The sequence below is a fragment of the Athene noctua genome, chromosome 1, assembly GCF_965140245.1.
Source record: "Athene noctua chromosome 1, bAthNoc1.hap1.1, whole genome shotgun sequence".
NCBI classification, from domain to species: Eukaryota; Metazoa; Chordata; class Aves; order Strigiformes; family Strigidae; genus Athene; species Athene noctua.
Window position 1 is genome coordinate 11,683,763 of NC_134037.1, and position 21,344 is coordinate 11,705,106.

The following is a 21,344-nucleotide window of genomic DNA, read 5'->3' on the forward strand; positions in this document are numbered from 1 at the left end:
GGCTTTTAGCATAAGCAATCAGAGGCTTGTGGTGCTGGTCCAAAACTTGCTAATACTCAGTATCTACAATCTGTAACAAAACCCTATCTAAATCATACACATTTGTTCCTGTGGCTGATACCTGGCAGCACAGGGGTTAACTGAACAAATAAGAGATTGCAGCTGGCTAATTTGCTAGGGCTCATCATCTGCCAGAAAAGTACAGATAGGAAAAGAAATCAGAGATCAGTTGTAGCCAAACAAGACTCGGCTTGAGTCATGGTAGCTTGGGAAGAGAGACTTTCCTTCTCAGATTCACAGTATGTCCCCCAAACCAGGGAAAACTTTTTTCTGAAAAATTCCCTTCAGTGCTACAACAAAATAATTGCTTCACAGCATTGTACTGCTTTGGATGGAAGAATTAAATAATTCATGATAACATGAATTCAGAGACTTTGGTTTTTTTATCCCTGGGAATATTACAGAATTTTGATTTTCACAAATAATTCAAATATATCTTTGAAAACTCATGCAAGAAACTAGCTGTTTATAAAAATCTGGGCTTTCTACTCAGGCTAGATTTTAAGGTTGTTTGTAATGCAACCAATGTGCTTGTTTTCTAAGCAGAGACAACAGCAATTCCTACGTTCACAGGGATATTGTGAAGATAAACATATAAAAGATTCATCGGTAATAGGGTTATGTGCTTAAAATAAATCTGTAGCTAGATTTAGTCAGTTCCAGTTGTGAAAGATTTGGTTGTCTGCTCATAATCTCAGTTTCAAGGAAAAAAAATTCATAAAGGTTTATATTTAATCGAAATTGAGTGTCAGCAGTCCAAAAAAGTGTTAATTTTTATCGCTTCTAATTTTCTTTGCCATTTTTCAGCAACGTAAGATTTAAAATAAAAGAGATACTGCAAGCTAATTAATATGAAGTGCTACAAAAAAATCTAATATTAAACCCAGTATGCTTCAGCAAAACATACTCTTTTTTTTCTATTTTATTTGAGAAAGGAAGAAGCTGGGGGAGTGGAGAATTTTGTGATCAAAAGAATGGCATAAGATATTCAAATAATAAAGAACTGGTTGTAACAAAGGAAACACCTTTAGTAAAGGGCAGAAGCTGAAAGTCTGATTATTTACACATTGCACTCACTTGGACTTCTTCCAGCCATATACTGGAATTTCACTTTATCTTATGTTAATTTTTTGGCAAATGGCAGCGTGGTGCTTGTGAGGTCTTCAGAAATATGACCTAGAAAAAGCTGATAACAAATTCTTGAACACACTTGTTCTATTTAAATTATACAGACAGCACAAGAGAAATAGAAGGGAAGAAGGTTGAAAAATGCCGAGCAAGGCTATGGGATCTCAAGCTGCTGACTTCTGAGTCTGAAGAAAGAAGTGACCAATTTCCATTCTTTTTCTTGGAAGCCGCAGCGAGGCCAGATTTCATGGAGCAAGCCTTGTCCTACCGTAGCCACCTCCCTCCTTCCTGCTGAAGAGTCAGTCTACCCAGTAAGGCAAGCAATTCCAATAGACCTCTGAAACCTAAGGCAGGAAATTCCTTTCAGCACGGCTTTCAGCAATGAAACGGACTGTCAAAACATCTTCCCAGAGGATTACAGGGCTCCTGCCCAGGAATTAGCGGAGAAAGTTCGGCACTTACATTAGTACAATGCCCCCAGTTCCACCTCAGGCATAACAAGGGCAGCTTTAATGTACATTTATGCTGAGGCTAGTTAACACTTTCAAACTCATTGCAAGAATGTCACTTTTGTAATACAGGCATTAACAAATTCTAAAAATACATCAAATTTAAGGGAATGCTGCTTCTTCTCTAAAGCACAACGTGGTGTATGTCCTTCCCAGGTTATAAATGGAATTGTTTTCCTAATTAAATATGGAGACTTTTTAATTTCTGTCCCATGTCTTACGTAATTTTATTAAAGACCTTTTTATACTCTTCCGAAAAATCCCAACCCAATGCATATGCAATCATATTTTGCATGTACAGGTGCCAGTGGGCACAGAAGCTATGCATATACGTGTCTTCTGCCCTCTTGCAGACATACTAACTTGGTGAACTTATTTGCCAGTTTGGAAATGTTAATTCTAGAGGCTTTTTTTGGTGCAACTGATAATCTGGTGCTGCTTACAGGAATTCACTCAGCGATGGCTGACTGCCAGGACAGGATTCAGTTGTATAAACATATGTGAAAGTGCTAGCCAAGATGTCCTAGTGTATGGCGCTGTGTCCTGAGATGTTCGGACACCAGCTGCCAGACCAGAAAATGCCTGATAGCTCCTGTCTCATCTATGCCAGACCCCTGCAGATGCCTTAGACACACAAGAACATCTCAAATAGCACAAGATGCTCAGGTTTAGGCAGCTGAATCCAGTTTCCAATGACTTTACAAATAGAATGAACAGCGTAACTGCCACAACAGCAAAAAAGCTGAGAGTTCAGTAGCTGCTGAGCTACTGAGTTAGTAGAATTAACACCGCCTCTGTGCTACTTGAAAAAATCCTTGTCTTGAAAATAGCAACTATTTGAAAACTATCCCCCCAAAAAACCCCAACAGGTTCCCCAAGACTGTAATGGAAAATAACCATAGAACTTCATAGAGTATTGCTGAAATGGAATTGTCTGCTTTTATTACCTCAGTATACCTTGTACCTTAAAAGGAGTTTGTTGACAGTCATATGCCAGCAAGCCACAGCCTAACATTTGTATCATTGCAATGTTTTAGGTATTTTTAAATAGGTAAGTATCCCAGTGGGGAAAAAAAAAAAAAAAAGAAGACCACAACCCCTGGCCTCCTCCTCAAATTATGTAGTAAATGGACCTGCCTTGGACCTGAATGACAAAATGAGTAGAAACTGTTTATAAGACAGAAGGAAAGTCTGACATTTTTTAGAAGCTTGTCAGGTAAAAAGTGGAGTAATATTAAAGAAAGAAAGATGGAGACTAAAAAGTCTGTGCCTGGGCAGCATTCTGGAGGGAGGCGTACAGGAAAAGCTTCTCTACTGTTGCTAAATGACAGAAAATATAAATAAACCAAAATGAGTTTCCCTTCTTCTGTACAGGGGAAAAAGATATCCTGTGAAATCAGAAACACAGGTACAAGGAAAATGCAAAATTTATCCCAGAATAACGGATGAATCATTCTAGGTGTTTTCATGCAAACCATAAGGAAATTTGATGCACTGCATATTGGGAAACTGCCAGAAACCATTACAAAATATCAACAACTGTATTGGGTTTGCGTGGCAAGATTTTGGTAGGGGGGGGGCTTCAGGGGTGGCTTCTGTGAGAAGCTTCCAGAAGACTCCCCCATATCTGACAGAGCCAACACCAGCTGGCTCCAAGACGGACCTGCCGCTCACCAGGGCTGAGCCCATCAGCGACGGTGGTAACGCCTCTGTGATATTGAAGAAGGGGGGAAAAAACTGTGGCAGAACAGCAGGCAGAGAGAGGAGTGAGAATATGTGAGAGCCATCAGACACCCAGGTCAGTGCAGAAGGAGGGGCAGGAGGTGCTCCAGGCCCGGAGCAGAGATTCCCCCACACCCGTGGTGCAGCCCATGGGGAGGCAGCTGTGCCCTGCGCCCAGGGAGGGGCACGGTGGGGCAGACACACACCTGCAGCCCGTGGGGGACCCCACGCCGGAGCGGGTGGGTGCTCAAAGGAGGGTGTGGAGAGCCTGCACTGGAGGAGCTCCTGGCAGGACCTGTGGCCCCATGGAGAGAGGAGCCCCCGCTGGAGCAGGTTTGCTGGCAGGACTTGTGACCCCGTGGGGGACCCGCGCTGGGGCAGCCTGTGCCTGAAGGGCTGCACCCCCCGGGAGGGACCCGCGCTGGGGCAGGGGAAGAGCGTGAGGAGTCCTCCCCTGAGGAGGAAGGAGTAGCAGAGACAATGTGTGGTCAACTGACTGCAACCTCCATTCCACAATCCCCCTGCACTGCTCAGGGTGGGAGGAGGTAGAGGAACTTGGGAGTGAAGTCAAGCCCAGGAAGAAGAGAGCAGTGGAGGGAAGGGATTTAAGATATAGTTTTTATTACTCATTATCCTACTCTGGTTTGATTGGTAATAAATTAGACTAATTTCCCCAAGTTGAGTCTGTTTTGCCCGTGACAGTAATTGGTGAATGATGTCTCCTTGTCCTTATCTTGACCCATAAGCCTCTCTTTATATTTTCTCTCCCCTGTCCAGCTGAGGAGGGGAGTGACAGTGCGGCTTTGGTGGGCCCCTGACATCCAGCCAGGGTCAACCCACCACAACAACCAAGAGCCAGAACTAACTAACCAGTGGGCAAGCTCCTTTCTGAAGAACAGGCTGGGAAGTTGAGGACAACTTCATGATCTCTGCAAAAGAGAGGCTCGAATGCAAGGACCTTTGCTTTAGAAAGAATAAGAGTCAGATGAGAGATTGCAGACAGGGATCAGAGGGGAGATGAACACAGGAGACATCATAGCAGGAATCTGGCACAGGCTCCCTTGTTGAGAGGACTTCTGTAGAGCTTGACACTGTCTCCACATCCTCATAGATAAATTGAAGCACAGGCTAGTTAATTAGGCAGTGAAGAGGACTGAAAGCTGGCTGAACTGCTGGGTTCAAAGCGCTGCGTTCAGTGGCACAAAATTCAGCTGAAGGCCAGTCACAAAGTGCAGCCAGGGGTCCATACCAGGACCAATACAGTTTGACCTCTGCATTAATGACCTGGACAACAGGGCAGACTGTACCATCAGCAAAATTGGGGAGTGGAGGTGGAAGTGCTGCCATTCAGAGGAACCTCGGCAGGTTGCAGAGATGGGCATAGAAGAACCTCATACGGTTCTACAAAGGCGAATATGAAGTCCTGCACCAGGAAAAGTAATAACCCCACACACCCGTGCAGGCCAGGGACCAACTAGCTGGAAAGCAGCTTTGCAGAGAAGGACCTCAGGGTCCTGGTGGACAACAAGTTTACTGTAAGCCAGCAACCAGCCCTTACAGCAAGGCCAACAGTATCCTGGGGCGGTGTCAGCAAAAGCATTGCAAGCAGGCTGAGAGCAGTGATCCTTCTCTGTGCAGTGACGGGCTTCCCAGCGCAAGAGAGACATAGACTTACTTAGGCACGTCTAGCAAAGGGCTACAAAGATGACTGAGGGATAGAAGCATCTGACCTACAAGGGAAGGCTGAGACATGGGACTGTTCAGCCTGGAGAAATCTCAGGGGGAGCTTATCAGTGGGTGTAACTAGCTGATGTGGGGGAGTAAAGAAGATGGTGCCAGACTCTTCCCAGTGGAGCCCAGTGACAAGAGGAAAGGGACACAAACAGAAATACAGGAAATTCAATTTAAAAAACCTAAAAAACCTAAACCAACTTTTTTACTGTGAGATTGGTCAAACAGTAGAAGAGGTTGCCCTGAAAACTTGAAGAATCATCACTCTTGGAGAGATTCAAAACCCAACTGGTCACTAAGCCCTGAGCAACCTGCTTGCAGCTGACCCTGCTTTGAGCATGGGGGTTGGTCTAGATGACCTTCAGAGGTCCCTTCCAACGTCACCCATCCTTTGAGTCTGTGAATCTGTAAGTGTAGTTTAAAAGCGCAGATGAAAAAGGTGAAAAATAAACATTTTGTTTTGTCTGTCCCACGCTTTACCTCAAGGGTAAAATCATATCTATACTTTGTCCATGTACTTTATTCACCATTTATGCAAGACTCAGGAGCAGAAAGGTTGACCTCTTTTTCTTTTGATGTCAGAACTTCATGTTTGTTTTGGAACTACATCTCTTTCCAAAATTACACAAGGAAACAGAAAATTCAAGTCATCTACTCCACCCTATAAAGTACTGCACCAATATAATGGTGACAGGGCAGGGAGAATAAAGATTTGAAAACGTTAAAACTTTCAACACTAATTAAGTGAAAATTATAAGACATCACTAAATTAAAAGGCAGTGGTCACAGTATTACATTGTATTTCACCAACAGAATACAGTTTTAGAATATGAAGAATAATGCATTATTATCAAAGATACAGACACAGCATGCATAACTTTTTAGGTGATTTAATGTAGCTAAACTTGTGCAAAAGCTGTCGTAAAAGAGAACAATTTCATATATTTAAAATGGCTGAAGCAGATAGAATTTACTATCAGCTGAGGGACTAAAAACCAAACCATTACCACAGAGGTCTTTGCTGTATATTAACCTCAAGGGAAAAGCTGTTGGTTGCATCAGTAACAAGAAAGAAAAAGTGTAGAAAGGTGTTTGGAAAGTTCACCACTGCCTAGTGGTTTAGTTTACACTATCTCCCTCTAACTCTGCATATGGGTCTATGTTTGCTTAGTGGGAGACCACGTACAAGTAATTATAAATAACAGTTCAGAATAAAGTTCATGATTCTGCAAAGGCTAAGCAGAAGAGTGATTCATGGGGCTTAGGCAACAGTTAGGGTTAGAGCTGACTTTTTGCAACAGACTAAATTCTATACCCAGGCTGAAACCTGCGTCATCTGAAACACCAGAAATTCTCTGATGAAGACTTCTCGCCAAACCCTGGTATGATTTATGACTTAACGAGTTCTCATAGTCAGTTTTAGATCGCAACAGGGGAAGGCAAGGCAAAAAAAAACCCCAACCTAAATTATTTGACTAGTTCTCAAATGTACTTATAAATGGAATTTACTTTCATGAAATTCAATGTTTTATTTCATATTACAGTTTGGAGCTATTAAATATGAGGCAGTTGCTGTGTGAGTTGTTCCAGTACACACAGCTGCATTAACAGCTAACTACAAATACATTTCACACTAGTGGGTACTTTCAAGAACCAAATGTCTCCTCAGGAAGTTTTACCAGCAGGTTTTTTTCATGTATTTACACTGTTCCAGCTAATTTTGTATGTTACTTTCCACATATATGTGCTTTTTTTTTTTCTGTCTCTGCTGCCTGAAAACTAATTTCCACTCATCTGTGGGGCAAAATTAACAAAGACACTACCATCTGTTCCTCAACAAGAATTTGCTATCATATAACTGTTGACAGGTAAAGGGTATTTTATATTTTGATTGGACATTAATTGTGCTTTCCTTGGATTAAGTATTTTAAACTGAACTATGAAAATAGCATTAAATATATAGGTCATAGCAATTATTGTGTTATTTACATTACTAAACAAGTATGCAGCAGATGGCCTCCAGGGCCCTGGCCAGAAGAACCTATCTCCTGCAGATTTATTTGGTGCTTGGAGATACTACCAACTAACTTCTCAAGCCAGTTTGAATCCTGTTGTGCCTCTCGTTTGTTGCCAGCAAAAATATTCCAGGCTTGTTTGTTTCAACACCAATATTTCTCAAGGACTTCCTGGCACCTTACTATATAAAACGTTCAATACTTGGGCCTTTTCAGAGGCCATGTCCCTGCAGCTAAATGAAATGGTACCAGGGACTCTTGACTAGACAAGGGGCCACAGTCTGGCCACATCTACACTTCTTAGTGCTTGGCCCAAGTCTCCTTTTGGAGCCGGGTGATACCACTGTGGCCATTAGGCATAAGTGTTATATTGTGTAGGTTTTTTTTCATTTATAAGTGCCTGAAAAATACAAAGACTGTACTGCAGCCCTCCACTGTGATTTCTCTGTTTCACAAAACCTAGGCTGTATGCAGCATGAGAGTCTGTGATGGTTGAGAGCATGAAGCCTGCTGGGCCAGCTGTGGAAGACCCTGTGAGGTGGAGAACACCACATTTGGTGCGGTCTTGTCCATCTTGCATACTGAGCATGGCTTCTGATGCAAGCCTGTACCCTGAACTGTGCCCAGGATTGTTCATAAGAGTGTTCACTGGCCCAAAACGGGTTAACACTTAACCAGTCTGGACAATCAGTGGTTCAACACTGAAGGACGCTCACTGGTCCTGTTCTATGTAGCAGTAAAAACACAAGCAGGGAAATCATGCAGAATACTCAGGAAGATCTGATCTTATAAAGCACTACCTCAAGCTTTCACAACATAAATTCTTTTTTATTTTCCTATCCACAAGTTAAACTGGCCCTTAAATGTACTTACTCTATTCCACCCTGATCTAGCAAAATTTTTATGCACCTGAGCCGTTTTAAGTTCACTGTTTTCAAGGGGGCTGTTTATATAAGCAAAGTCTATGCATGCTCAGAAGCTCTGGGACCAGTGCTTTATGTGAGACATACACATGCTCAGAGTTTTGTGTTTGCTGTACTCCGACTTTATATACTTAAAAAAGAATCACATGAGAGCAACACTATATATACGATATATAAAAATATACCAACTCCAATTAACTTCCATTTCCAAATGCTTGCAGTTAGCTTTTTTAGTCTTATAATACAGGAATACATACTAAAATATTATTGCTGCCATTTATGACATGAACGTACTCAAATGCATACCACAAGGTCCGCATGTGCCCACACATAAGGGCACAATGAGCCAATCACTATGTCAAGTCTATTTTTTCCCACAGAGATGTGGAATAATGACCTTTTCTTACTTAAAGTTTCCTTTTCTTACATTAAGTACCTGTAAAGCCACCTTAGTCCTTGGAAGAACTTTATTCATTTGCAATCTCTATTTCAGTTGTTTTGGAAAATGATGATGCAACTAATTTTTGAAACATTTCAGTCTTTAGGACATCACTTTAAACTCATAATTTTAAAATACATGCCTTTCCAACTGCTCTGTAATAATAATAATTTTTAAAAAGTAATTTGAAAACCATAAAGAATTTATTTTACATACTTCTGAAGAATTTTCTTCAGACAAAGTCAGTATGCACACAATTGCTGTTCAGTGTGAAAGCTACTTCCATGACCAATCTAAATATTTATATGAACCTTGTATATTTTTAAAATCTTAATTTTAAGATCTGGTTATACAGAGTTTGAGATATTTCATTCTGAGGGAGTAAATAGTTCTCCTGAATATCTATTCAGGATTCAAATGCTGCAATCTATTGTCGGCCTTGCCAGTGCAGTCAAATGTCTCCATTTAGCTAGTGCAGTGAGCATTCACAGAAAGGAAACATAATTTAAAAAAAAAAGAAAAAAGATAACAGGTATTGTATATAAATAAAAAAAATAGTCACGGAAGCTGGACATAAAGATGCAGAGAAACCCTTTTTTTCTCCCATTGATTAAACATGTAATTTAAAATATTAGCGACACTGCAGACATGGACTTCTTCAAATAGGATTGTATCAGTGTCCTGTGACATCCTATTTATCATTACTGTAACTACCCTCCGTAAACTGTCTCAAAAAATCCTGTACTTTAGCAACATGAAGACTAATGTTTTAACTGTAAAAGAACCACTGAATTCTTTTATCTTGACTGTAGTCTACTCATGGCATAACCTTTCCCTTTGTCACCTTTCATTTGTTACATTTATTTCTGTGAATCCATCAAAAAGGAGCCACACAGACCAGAAACGCCTTTCCATTGCATTCAAAGCACCAGAGAACAGAAGAAACAAAGAGCTGGAGAGTAAAGGCATTTATATAATATGGTGAATATTGAAGATGACTGGTTTCCATATTTACAGACCATTTACTGAAAATAAAAAATCACTAGGTGTGTCTTATTAATACATATGTTTGTATTCATACATACCATCCCACTTTACTACTAAACTTATAAATTATACAAACATATAATTTGTGATCTCCTGAAAATATGTTCTCCAGACTGAATGATAATGAAACTTTGAAGAAATCTTTGCACATTACAAAGATTCAAAATCTTACATCATACATAGAAATTTAGCTTAAGAAATAAGGTCAGAAATTGGAGAACTGATGATTTTAAGGATTTCAGGAGATTCTTCCCCTCATATGAGGATATAATTGATGACAATGCATATCTAAAAATCAGTTATGGGCATGAAAGGTATGACTGATGTCACAGTTGAGTACACAGTGGCTATGCAAGTGATGAGCTGAAATGGTAGGCTATTAAACAAAACATGTTGCCCTCAAAACACTGGCTTCACCTGCTTTATTCACTTACATTCTGCCACCACACTACTGATTCTTTAGCGTAGACGCTAGTTCGACTAACCTCTATTTTCATTATTTGTTTACTACATTAAAACACCCAGATCAACCACTAGTGTGTAACCCATGTAGTTAGTTGTTAATTCACAAAGAATACACACCAAAAAAAGCACATTATAAATATCAAGACATAAAATTAATCAGATAGCTTATACTGAACTATTATTATTATTATTATTACTACTACTACTACTAAGATATAGGTGCATATGAAAAATGTCTTGAGCAAGACAAATGCATCACAGAACCTGTTTGAACAAAGCACAAGAGATGCTTTAAGCCACCCCTCTGCAGGACATGCGAAGTGAAAGAGTTGTTCATGCAGTCCCTTCCCCAAGGGAAACCACTATGAAAGTTGACGCTAATTAGCAATTTTATAGTCTCAATTAAGAAATTAAAAGTCACTGAGAACCCGCTCTCTAAAAACACATACCACACATAAAACTATGGTTTGTACTTCTCCTGTGACAATAATTACTATCAATTTTCTCACTATTCAAATAAATTTAAGAAAATATCCCAGCCAAGTTACATCACAGCCACTGATAGAGTATTGGCATGATCATATGGGGGTGACCATTCAAACCCCCTCCTCCCACTTTCTGTTATCTACCCTCATCACAACTCTCAATCAGATCACAAATTGCTGAGCAGAAACCTGATGTTGATCATCTTGCAGGGAAGGAGGCAATGCTGGCAACCTTGGAATTTGCATCTAACCATTACAAGTTAGGCTGTTTTTATTAACATTTTAAAGTGGGGAACCTGAAAGTCAAAACATTGAAATGATTTCTTCAAGAACAGAAATTCACATGTGAAACCCAGGACAGAGATGAGGAATTGTAATTCCTTTGAACCTCCATTCAGAACAGACCAGGACAAACTGTCTCACTCTCTGACAAAGTGAGAGAATCTTTTGTGACTGCAGGACCTTACCAACTCCAATTTATATTAAATGTAATACAGACAGTCATTACTTTAATATTCACCCATGAGTTTACCTAATGCTAACAGTCAGGTTTTATAAACAGTTAAATAAAATGGTGTACTCTGATCAATAATACCTCAAGTCCTTCAATATTAGATAAACTGAGTTTTGGAATAAGAAATGACCTGCAAGACTTGACATGAATATCAGAAAAAAGCAATGTTAGTTGCAAATAGGAACATGAAAACTGTATCAGATCAGGCCAGCAGTCCATTCTGTCTTTGACAGCACCCAACAGTAGGAGCCAAGGAAAGGGCTAGCACGTTGGGCTACTGCCCTGGTACAACCTACAGAAGACTGAAGGCTCTTGGGGCTTCCTGAGCCTTTAAGTAGCACCTTCATGTTTAATAGCCCCTGATGGATTTCCCTTCCATAAATCTGCCCTATCTTTTTGCAGACCCCTGTAGACTTTTAGTTATCTGTGACATTTCCAATTAAGCTTAAGACTAATTAAAATACTTTTTGTTTTGAAACTGCTGCCTATTAGCTTAATTTGCTTTCCACAGGTATTGCATTAGAAATTACAATGAGGACTCACTGTTCATTCAACTCTTTTGCAAAACGTTGTATGGGCTTTTGTCATTATTTCCCCAACCTCCTTCTTGCATCAGGTTGTCTTCTGACTTTCTTTTTATTTATTGCTGTCTATGTGGAAGCATTTCAGACTTGTGAAAAACTTTGCCAGTTTTCTCTATCTTTTGTAGCTTTATTGTACCCTTTCTGGGAGGTGGGAACTGCAGGACCTGTAGATCCCATCCAAGCAGTGAGCACATCACGATCACACAGAGCGTGTTTCTAAATGATTGCTAAATCTCACTTGACTTTGACCACTGGAAGCACAAAGTACTGAGATTTCATAGAGCATCTGTTGTGACTCCATGAACAGCAATCTTGCTCATGTACAACAATCATTTATTAAGAGCATTTTATTCCCGCTAAACACTCGGTTTTATCTTACACGTCAACACGACTATCATTTTACTGCTCTCAGTAGGAATTCAAAGGTCCTTCTGCAACCTGACTATTATTTTCACTAACCTGAATAACTCAGTATGAACAACAGATTTTACTACTCTGTTTTCCACCCGCTTTTCCAGACTATTTACAACTATGTTGAACAGTACTGATTTTCACAGAAATTCCTGTACAACACTCGCTGTTACGCTAATCCACTGAGAAAGATGGTAATTCATTCCTACCTTTTCTTTCCTATCTTTTCACTGGTTATCCATCCATCTTAAGGTTGAAACCTCTATCTGACAACCGGTGAGTCTTCTAAGACGAAAGCTCTTGCCCAGATACCTTTTGGAAATCCAAGTCGATTGACCCAGCTTGCCTTGACCATGTGTGGTCACTTGGTTCCTCCAAAGACTCCCAGAGGTTTCTGAGGCACAATGTCCCTCAGTAAAAGATGATGCAGATGGTTCTCCATTGCGTTGTATTTACTCCTGTTCCACCAGCTCTTGTCTTTGTTATTCTTCCCACTGATTCGATCAACATGATTTGATCAACACACGCATCGACCTTAGGGGCTTCTCTTGGAGCCATTCAGGTTTTGGCTACAGGCAGCACTCCCTGGTCCTCCAACACCGTCTGTAGCATGTGGTTCCACGGCACGTTCAGCAGTCCAACAGTTTCATGCCCAAATCCCTCTGCATCTCCTGGATAAACACCATCTGATCTTGCCAATTTCCTATTATTCAATTTATTATCTTTTAACCTTCTAACACAACTTCAAATGGAAACAGGACCTCCAACACTTTTCTCCAAAAAGCAGCGTTTGAGCATGAAAACCTCCCTAAGGTACTCTTAACAAACACGGGGTTGTTTTTCATTACAGCCTTGTCTTCCCTGAGCTCATTTCACACCTTATTTAGCGGACATACAGACTCCATGGCAGGATCGTGGTGGGTTGAGAAAGGATTTACTGCAACTTTTTATGTGTTTTGCAAGTTGGTCCTCAAAACCTTGGGGGGGGGCTGCTTTACCGTGGTGTTTCACTCCAGGCGCCCAGGTCCAGCTTCCTCATTTAGATGGAACTTCAAACATGTTGGAACTCTGTGCTTGTGCTGCCCCTTTCTCTGCCTTTTTCAAAGCACCCCAGCTTATTTTTGCTCTTTCAAAACTACCATTTTTTTTTCCTTTGCCAGAATTCCCAAAGAAACTTGTGAGGTTTGGGCAAGCCCGAATGACAGAGACTGAAGGAAACCCCCAAGACGTGCGTCTCGGGGGAACTCAGCTCTTGCTCCTGTCGCTCCTTGGCAGGCGACAGGTGACCGACGGACGGACGGACGGACGGACGGGCGCCCGCCCTCACTCGCCGCCTCGCCTGGGGCTGGGGCGGCCGTTCCCGCCGTTGCAGTGGCCGGCGGGGCCGCCCAGGGGCCACGCCGCCATGCCGGGGAGGCGCTGCCCGTCTCCCGGGGGGGTCTCCCGGCCGCGCCCTCCCCGAGCGGGGCGGCGGGAGGCGGGAGGCGGGGGGCGGGGCTGCCCTCAGCCCACCCCGCGCGGCCCAGCGGAAGGAGCGGCCCCGCCGCGCCCGCCCCCTCCCGCCGCCGCCCTGCGCGGCCTCGCCGGCTGCTTCCGCCCGGCTTCGGCAGACGTCGCCAGCGCCGGCCGCTCCCTCGCCGCCGCCGCGATGCTGGGTGTCGGGGAGCCCGCGAAGGGGGAAGGTACGTGCCTGGGCGGCGCGGCGGCCTCTCCGCTCCCCGCCGCCGCGGGGCGCCGCGTGGGGCGGGGGGGCTGCGCCCCCGCCGAGGGCGGGCGGTGGGCCGGGGTGGCGGGGCCGGGCCCCCCGCGGGCTGCGGCCGGGCCCTGCCCTCCCTTCCCGCCTTCCCTCCCCCTCTGCCCCCCCTCCCCTCCGTTCCCTTCCCCTGCCCGGCGGGCGGTCGCGGGTCCGGGAGCCGTGAGTCGGGCGCCCTGCGCCTCGGGCCGAGCCGAGCCGCTCGGCTGAGACCGAGCGCTGCTGCGTGCTGCGGCGGCCGGTAGCCGGGCGGCGGGGCGCACACGGTGCCCGGCCGCGCAGGGCAGGGTCCGCTGGCCCTTGTGTGTCGGCCATGCAGAAGTCGGGTTTATAGAATCGCCTTCTGCTAAATAACGTTCGTGACTTCTAGGCGCAAGGTTCAGGGTGGGGTCACACATCCCATGCAGTAAGCAGCGCTTCGTGCCTGCTCCATTGACTGTTTTTTCCTTGGATTGGGAGGAGACTTCAAGAAGCAAGTCCTAAGCAGTGTCTCCTTTTGCAGAAAATAGCTGCGGTGATGCTACTTGTAGTGTTTTTTTCTGTATGTCAGTACTTGTTCCTGTGAAGCATCTCTTGGAGCTGACTGATGCTCGTTACCTAAGTGGCAAGTTATAAAACAGGTAGGATGAAAAAGGCCGCGGCCTGAATGGCCTGTAAATAAGGCAAATAAGGTAATGAAATGTTAAAACTTAAAAGTGAGGTGAGATTTGTAAGCGGAGAGAAGTGTCTGTTAATAGAGGAACTAACTGGTTTAGAAAAGCAGAGAGTCTAGCAGGCATACACACCCTCCTTCAGAAACCCTCTGTCTGTCAGGTTTGTTCTTTGCACTGGTCCCAAAGCATCATCATCGTTAGTAAATGCAGGCTTGAAGAGAGCTGCTATAAAAGAGAAGAAACACCTGCGCCAGACAGGAGGTGAGCAGCAGGTTCAGGAGGCAGTGTAAATGCTGGTACAGAAATGTATGCTCAAAGAAATTAAGATGATGGTGAAGCACTGTTGAGGCATGATAGTTGTCAAGGGCTTTCTCACTGGTAACTTTTTTGTTGTGTCTGCAAAAACAATAAAGCAGCTTCTTTTCTTGCGACTTAAGTATAATATTAAAGCCTCGTCATCAGAAGACTTGGATGGATTGAATGATACAGACCCTTATTTTTTAAGGTGCAGTATGCTCCTGGCCCTCTGGGACTTTATGATATCCAGTTAAGGTCTGAGACTCCATTTGCATGAACCTGTTGTAGAATCTGGGTATGAATTTGTATTGTGTGTGTGTCTCAGAGATAAGAAGCCTTCAGTTATTAATTAGGATTATTGCAGTTCCCTATTGTCTTGTGGCGCTTACTTATGATGTCGGTGAGGGAAGTCATCACACATTACAGAAACGGTAGGCAACAGCAGTAACATTTAGTATTTTCCATCATGGAAATACTACAAAGATTGTATAAAAGCAATTTAAGTCAGTGATTTTTTAAGAGTCTTTGGCAGTACTCCAGGCAGATGCTTGTGGAAGAGGCAAGCACATATATGATTCTTCTTTACCTACTCCCACTCTGTAAGTATCAACAGTCTGCAACAAAGTGCAGCCCAGGAACTTTCTAGAACAGATGTACTGAAGACTTAAAGTTCCACAGTGATTTTTTTCTCCATCAACTCATCCTTGCCTTTAACCCATGTTGCATTTGCAACTTCCAGCCGCAAATAGTTCTGTGGGTCAGATACCCACTATGTCGGGAGGCACCTCTCTTGGTTTTGAACATGCTTTCTGCTACTTCTGCTTGGTATTTCCTACTTTTTAAATTAGAATAGACACTGATGGGTTATTGCCTGTTTATCTTCTTCATGTGATTCTCGGAGGCAATTACAGTAAATTGTGTATGGGTAATGGTAAACCAAAATTTCCAATGTGACAACCAAACCAAAGAATTTACCAGTAAATTTGACAAGAATTACTCTAAAGCTTCCTAACAGCACTGATCTTAGTGTTTGGTTTGTTGTTTTTTGGGTTTTTTTTATATTGATAGCTTTGATTTCCTTTAAATTGCATTTTTTTCTATTATTGTGACTTACTATCATGTGGACACCTTGTCTGGAAAACGGAGTGCTCCCCATTTTGAGTAATATCGAGATTATATTTACCAATATCAGGAGAAAAATGTCAGTGTTCAACCTTTAGTGGTGTTGTGCATGCATTTATATAGACAACATCCATGCAGGATATGAAGGACAGATAGGTTTTTCTTATTTAAATGGGGCATGCTCTTAATAGCTGTGTAACTGTGTTTTTCTGCTCGCGACAAACCACTGCATAGTACAGTGAATTTTCAGTGAAGTACTTGACTAAATGTGATTCCAGGTTACACTTTGAATGGTAATATTCAGATGTCCAGTAAGGTTTGTAGACAGGTTACACTGGGGGAAGTGAGTTTTTTGGGTAACAGAATATCCGTAATAGGAGACAAATGTGTAATATGAAAAGTCTGAACTTGACAGAATCTTAAGCTTGAAACAAATCTGGAATTTCACACCGAAATACTAGTCTGATTACATAGTTGACTAGTAAAATGAATGAGAGAACTGTTCGTTTACCTAGCTAGGATTGCACAATGCAAGTGTGAGTTGTGTGGTAAGTGCCTTGTTATCATAGGTTAGGTAATCCCGATGTGCCAGAACAGTGTCTAATCAGAGATGCTGCAGCTCCAAGTATGGCAGGATTTTTTTCCTCAGTATCCTTGCTACATTCTGCTGCTGCCAGTAACCATGCTGTTCTTTTTCTGTCTCATCTCCTACTTCTGCTTAGAGCTTGTTCCCATTGTCCTTTGTTTAGACAGGTCCTTTACTCAAATTTCTCATTTAAAAAAAAAAAGTAACTGATACAAACTTTTTGTGGAAATCTGACCTCTCAAATTTTACCTCCTAAAAGAAATTGTAGCACTAACTAGAAATAAAATGGGTATCAGGTGATACGAGGTTATGATTTGCACCTGAGATGAACACAGGCTTTGTTTAAGTCTGTATTTGTACGTAGTTATGTGTTGCCAGGGTTTGGCAGGATTATTTTGATGGGAGGATCTGAGTCTCTGCGGAAATAATGATCCTTCAAGGGTTACTCTCGTTTTGAGGAACAAGCTAGTAGTGTTTCCAGCATGGTGAATTGACTTTGGACCTTCTTGTTACTAGAACTGTAGGTCTGTATGTCAGAGCTCTGTGTTCAGGCCTTCCTGCAGCACTGGTTCTGAAAGAAACTTTTTGGCTAATTGCACTGCTTTCTCCAGCCTGACTGTTCAACTCCCTGTCTCATCCCACCGATCAGCAGAATGATGAACATCACCATTGCTTCTTACTGGGAAGGACTTGGACTCCAGGCCTGATATTAATAGTATAGACAATTATATTACTGTAGTGACTCAGAAAGGCATCTAATGCTATCTGGCATTAGTCTTTGTAGCCTCGTTTCTGTCCTCACTTCATTGATTCTCCTATTTGATTTTTGCTTCTCCTTTGCACAGAGCTGCATACAGCCTATTTGTTTTCACGTCTGTGCTTGCAGTGCCCTCCTAGCCTGTCTAGGTTAATAAATTAATACCAGAATGTTCAGCTGCTGCAGTAAACATAAGGAGATGGTAAGCAGCAAACACAGGTTGAGAGATTACTGGAGAATGCTGTTGTGACTAGTAAGGTAGTCAACTGTATTTTGACTAATTCTTTTATGTCCTTGTTAGAAAGCAATAAAACCGTTAGTAGCTAGAGAGCTAAGTTGAAGATGAGATAAACAGTTTATGTAAGACACATGCAAGTTGAAATAATAAAATGGAAGGAAAAGAAAAAAAGTATTTTGAATTCAGAGCATATGTTGGGCTAAGGGAGAACAACTAATGTGGAAATATGGAAGAAACATATAGAAGTAAGGGATAGTTCCATAGGGAGAGTCATGCTGAACAGCACAGCAGAAGATGGGGGAAGCCAATGGAAGACAGCATGATGCTAATTGGATTGGCATATGTTTGGTTTTGCTTTGATACCTGCTTCTTGCTAGTGTTCGTTGTGCTCTTTGAGCTTTGCCTTACCTAACAACAAAGAAAGAACAGTGCTCTCCACTGAGTAGTGAATCTTATTCTGATAGAGGCAGAAAATGAGTTATTTAACATAAAATGATATAGTAGTTGCTTTTTAATGCTTTTGCCTGTCATTACTGCTGCTGAAAGATGGAAGTTTCTTCAAATGCTTAACTTCTGGGTGTTGTGGTTTAAATGCGTATATAGGTTACCACTGCTTTAAATTCTTGCGCTTTTTTTGTTGAATGTTGTCCAGATTACCTGTATGTCTTAAATGGCTGTCCAAAAGAAATGTGGGGATGTAGTTTTTCTTCCTGTAGGAGAGTATAGAACACATGGTTATAGAGCCAGATAGTTCTTTGACTTTTTTTGCTTTTGAAAAGATGCAAAGTTCTCATTTTCCCTAGCGATAGTAGGAATCAAATGGCAAAGAAGAATCACCTTTGTTTAGTAAGCATATTTTTTCAAACCCTTAGACCAAAAGCAAACCTTTTAGCAAGTCTGTGTTTTCTATCTCCTGATACCATTTTCAATTTCTTCTTGTGCATGTGTCTTTGCTTATCTGTTCTTTTACCTTTTTTGCGTTATATTCTGCTATTTCTCTCTTACTGAAGCAATACCCTGGGAAAGGCTGTCAGCTCTTCTCCCACACAACTTGCATACCTGTTCAATTTTGAACTTGCTGTTTTGCGTGGTGATAGGTGCTGAAGTTTGAAGGCCACTAATCTTTCTTTTCTCTGTACCGAAACATAAGCATGATGGCTGCTTCTTCATGAAGATTTCTGCCTCTTAACTCCAGCAAGATTTCAACTCAGTCTGTAATCATGACATTACATTTCAGTTTTGCCCAGTGGCTCCCAAAATACTGATGTTCAGCATAACCCACATTCAAATAAACAATTAAACAAAATCCATACTTTGCAGACTTTACTGTATTTGTGACATTTTTTTCATGCTATCCATTCCAAGCTGTGATTTATTTCCCTTTGATTTTCTCAGGTAGAATTTATGCTTTCTGCTTGAATTTCCTGCAGGCAGCTAGGAAAGTTCATTTACAAGATTCTCTTGACATGAGTCTGCTGTTTCTGTGAAATTTGCTGGTCAGAAGGGACGTGGCATAGTTTTCTCCCTGGAAACCTTCTTTACCATGAAGACATTACTTCAGCAGCAGCTTTTTTTATTCTCTCACACAGAAATTCTATCTTTACTTGACTGAGGTTTCGCTAACATCGAAGTCTAATCTCAGAACATACATTTAAAGTATATTTATTATACCCACCTTTATTCATGCCTACCATCAACTGTTGATTTCTCCATATTTCAGTTTTAAACTCCCTAAGGTTTTTCTCTGGGTCCAATATTTTAATGCAGTATTTGGAGGGAAAGCTGTTTTTCCTTCATTTGTCCAGTAGATATCAATACTGTGTGCACGTGAACTACTTTTTCTTCATTTTGGTCTACAGATTTTCTCAAAATCCCGTATTCTGTTCAGAAAAATACGCTATATTACACCAACTTAAACCAGCCAAATTGCTTTTGTGCAAATGAAACCATTGTTACTTCCTTGAGTGCACTTGTTTCTTTAAACAAGTTTCTTGCTCATTTCTTTTTAGGTCATCAACATTATTAGCTTTATCATCAGGCTTGCCTATTAACTGGAAAATGGGATGTTGCTAGGACTATAGCTACCACTTTCTTGTAATCTGTGGGATTCCCTACCTTAATTATGCTGATGAAGTTACCTTAAGAAAAAACAAAATAAAACAAACTTGTACTCTTTTGGGGTCATTTTCATGTTGGTAGCTCTGATGTTTGTGATGCTTTAGCTCTTTTCAAAAAGTGAAAGTTACCATCTGGGTATGATTTAAATAGATTGACAGGACATGATATGTAGGACCTCTTCCACTGTATGCTGAAATGTGTTTGATAAAACATTCCGCTTTTAAAATGTCATGTCTCTTTTCTTTTGGGTACATTTATCATTGCTGGTATTGTATAAAGCCTCAGGGGACCTTCAGCCGCACCAGGGTAACTTCTTAGGATTTGTTTGTGCTTGCTATGACTCCCGTACTATGTGTTTCTAGCTGAGTTTTAAAGTTTCAATGGCAAATGGATGACATCTTGATCTACCTAGTAACAAGGGACATGGACTCTGCTATTTGAGCATTGGGCAAGCATAACTGAGTTTTTGAGACCTTTGTTAAAGGAGCTTCAATACAAAGAAAAACTGAGGTCTGTGATTGCCAAAGAAGAGACCAGACCAGATGTAAACTTAGTGTCTTGTTGCCAGAACTGCAGTGAAACGTCAGATCCCCTTGCTGACTATGTTGAGTGCTGTAGACCAACAGTTGATGCTGCTTGCAACTGCTTTCATAAAGTCCACCATTGTGCCCGATCCCTTGGAAGTCTTTCATTTGCTGTTTCATCCTACGGAGAGTAGTGTGGAAATCAAGGCCAACAATGCTGTAATAGTTCTATTATGATAATTAACAAGTGGTCCATGGGTTTTTTTTGGAGTCATTAGTACACGCTGAACTTTTTAAAACCAGAACTCTTGGTGAGATGTAAAGACTGGTTTAAAGTTACAGTGGGCCTTCCTAATCCATTTCCCCAGGGTTTTGACCACCCTCTTTGTTGAATAATTTTGTACCAGGCCAATGTAGACATGTCTCATTGTGGGATCTGGAAATGTTTTCTAATTTCTTGATTCCTTGCCCCTGAAACTCTCACATTTTTTTATACCAGAGCACCTTGTTGGATGGGGGATCCATCTGTTCCTGATTTGAATCCACAAAATCTGGACCTTTCCAAGCTAACACTTTTTTGATTTGCAAGTCCTACACTGCTTTGAGGAAAAGCTGTCTCAAGAACTGCTTTTATAATATTTGGCACAGACAAGGGATGACTTGTCCAGTACAAAATTGATACCTAGAAGTTATTTTCCCTGTTTCGCTTCCACCAGGACAGTACACACTTTTTTGATTATTTCTACAAGGTTATTAGCGATGATGAAATCCGAATTTTGTGGTAATACTGTAGGCCCAGTTCTTAAAACTAGGTTTCTTCCTACTTAGGTCTGTGCACAGTCCCTTGTATGGTGTCTCTGTACAAGGTTCAGAAATGAAAACTGATCCCAGTTTTCATTCTGCACTTCAGCTTTTTATCATTACAGCTCTAAGCATGAGTAAGCTTATGTACCCCATTTCCATGCTATTTCATAGATATTTTTGCACAGTCATCAGTGAAATTCTCTTAGCTGTTTTAGTGCTTAAGGGAGGGGCATGGGTGAAATGACACAGGAACAAAACAAGTTAAAGGCATCAGATTGCTAGGTCATTAAATGATCCCTGAAAATAAGGCTGCCTAGCTACTTCAGTGTTTTAGACAAAACCAGCCTGCTGCTCTGAACTGCCTTATGTATAGATGTTTGGGTTTTATTGGGTTATTTCATATAACTACATTGCTTCATTTGATATGTCCACAGTTTCAACTTTCTAGCTTTGCTTGCT

General features: G+C 41.6%; 1 protein-coding gene across 1 annotated transcript in view; it reads left to right on the top strand.

Moving 5' to 3' along the window:
- Positions 1–13,587: 13,587 nt before the first annotated feature.
- Positions 13,588–21,344, top strand: part of LDAH (lipid droplet associated hydrolase) — a 127,850-nt gene continuing 120,093 nt past the window's right edge. The window contains exon 1 of the mRNA XM_074895568.1: positions 13,588–13,715. Coding sequence (XP_074751669.1) covers positions 13,682–13,715 — 34 coding nt within the window. The 5' untranslated portion in view covers positions 13,588–13,681. The remainder of the gene's footprint in view (positions 13,716–21,344) is intronic.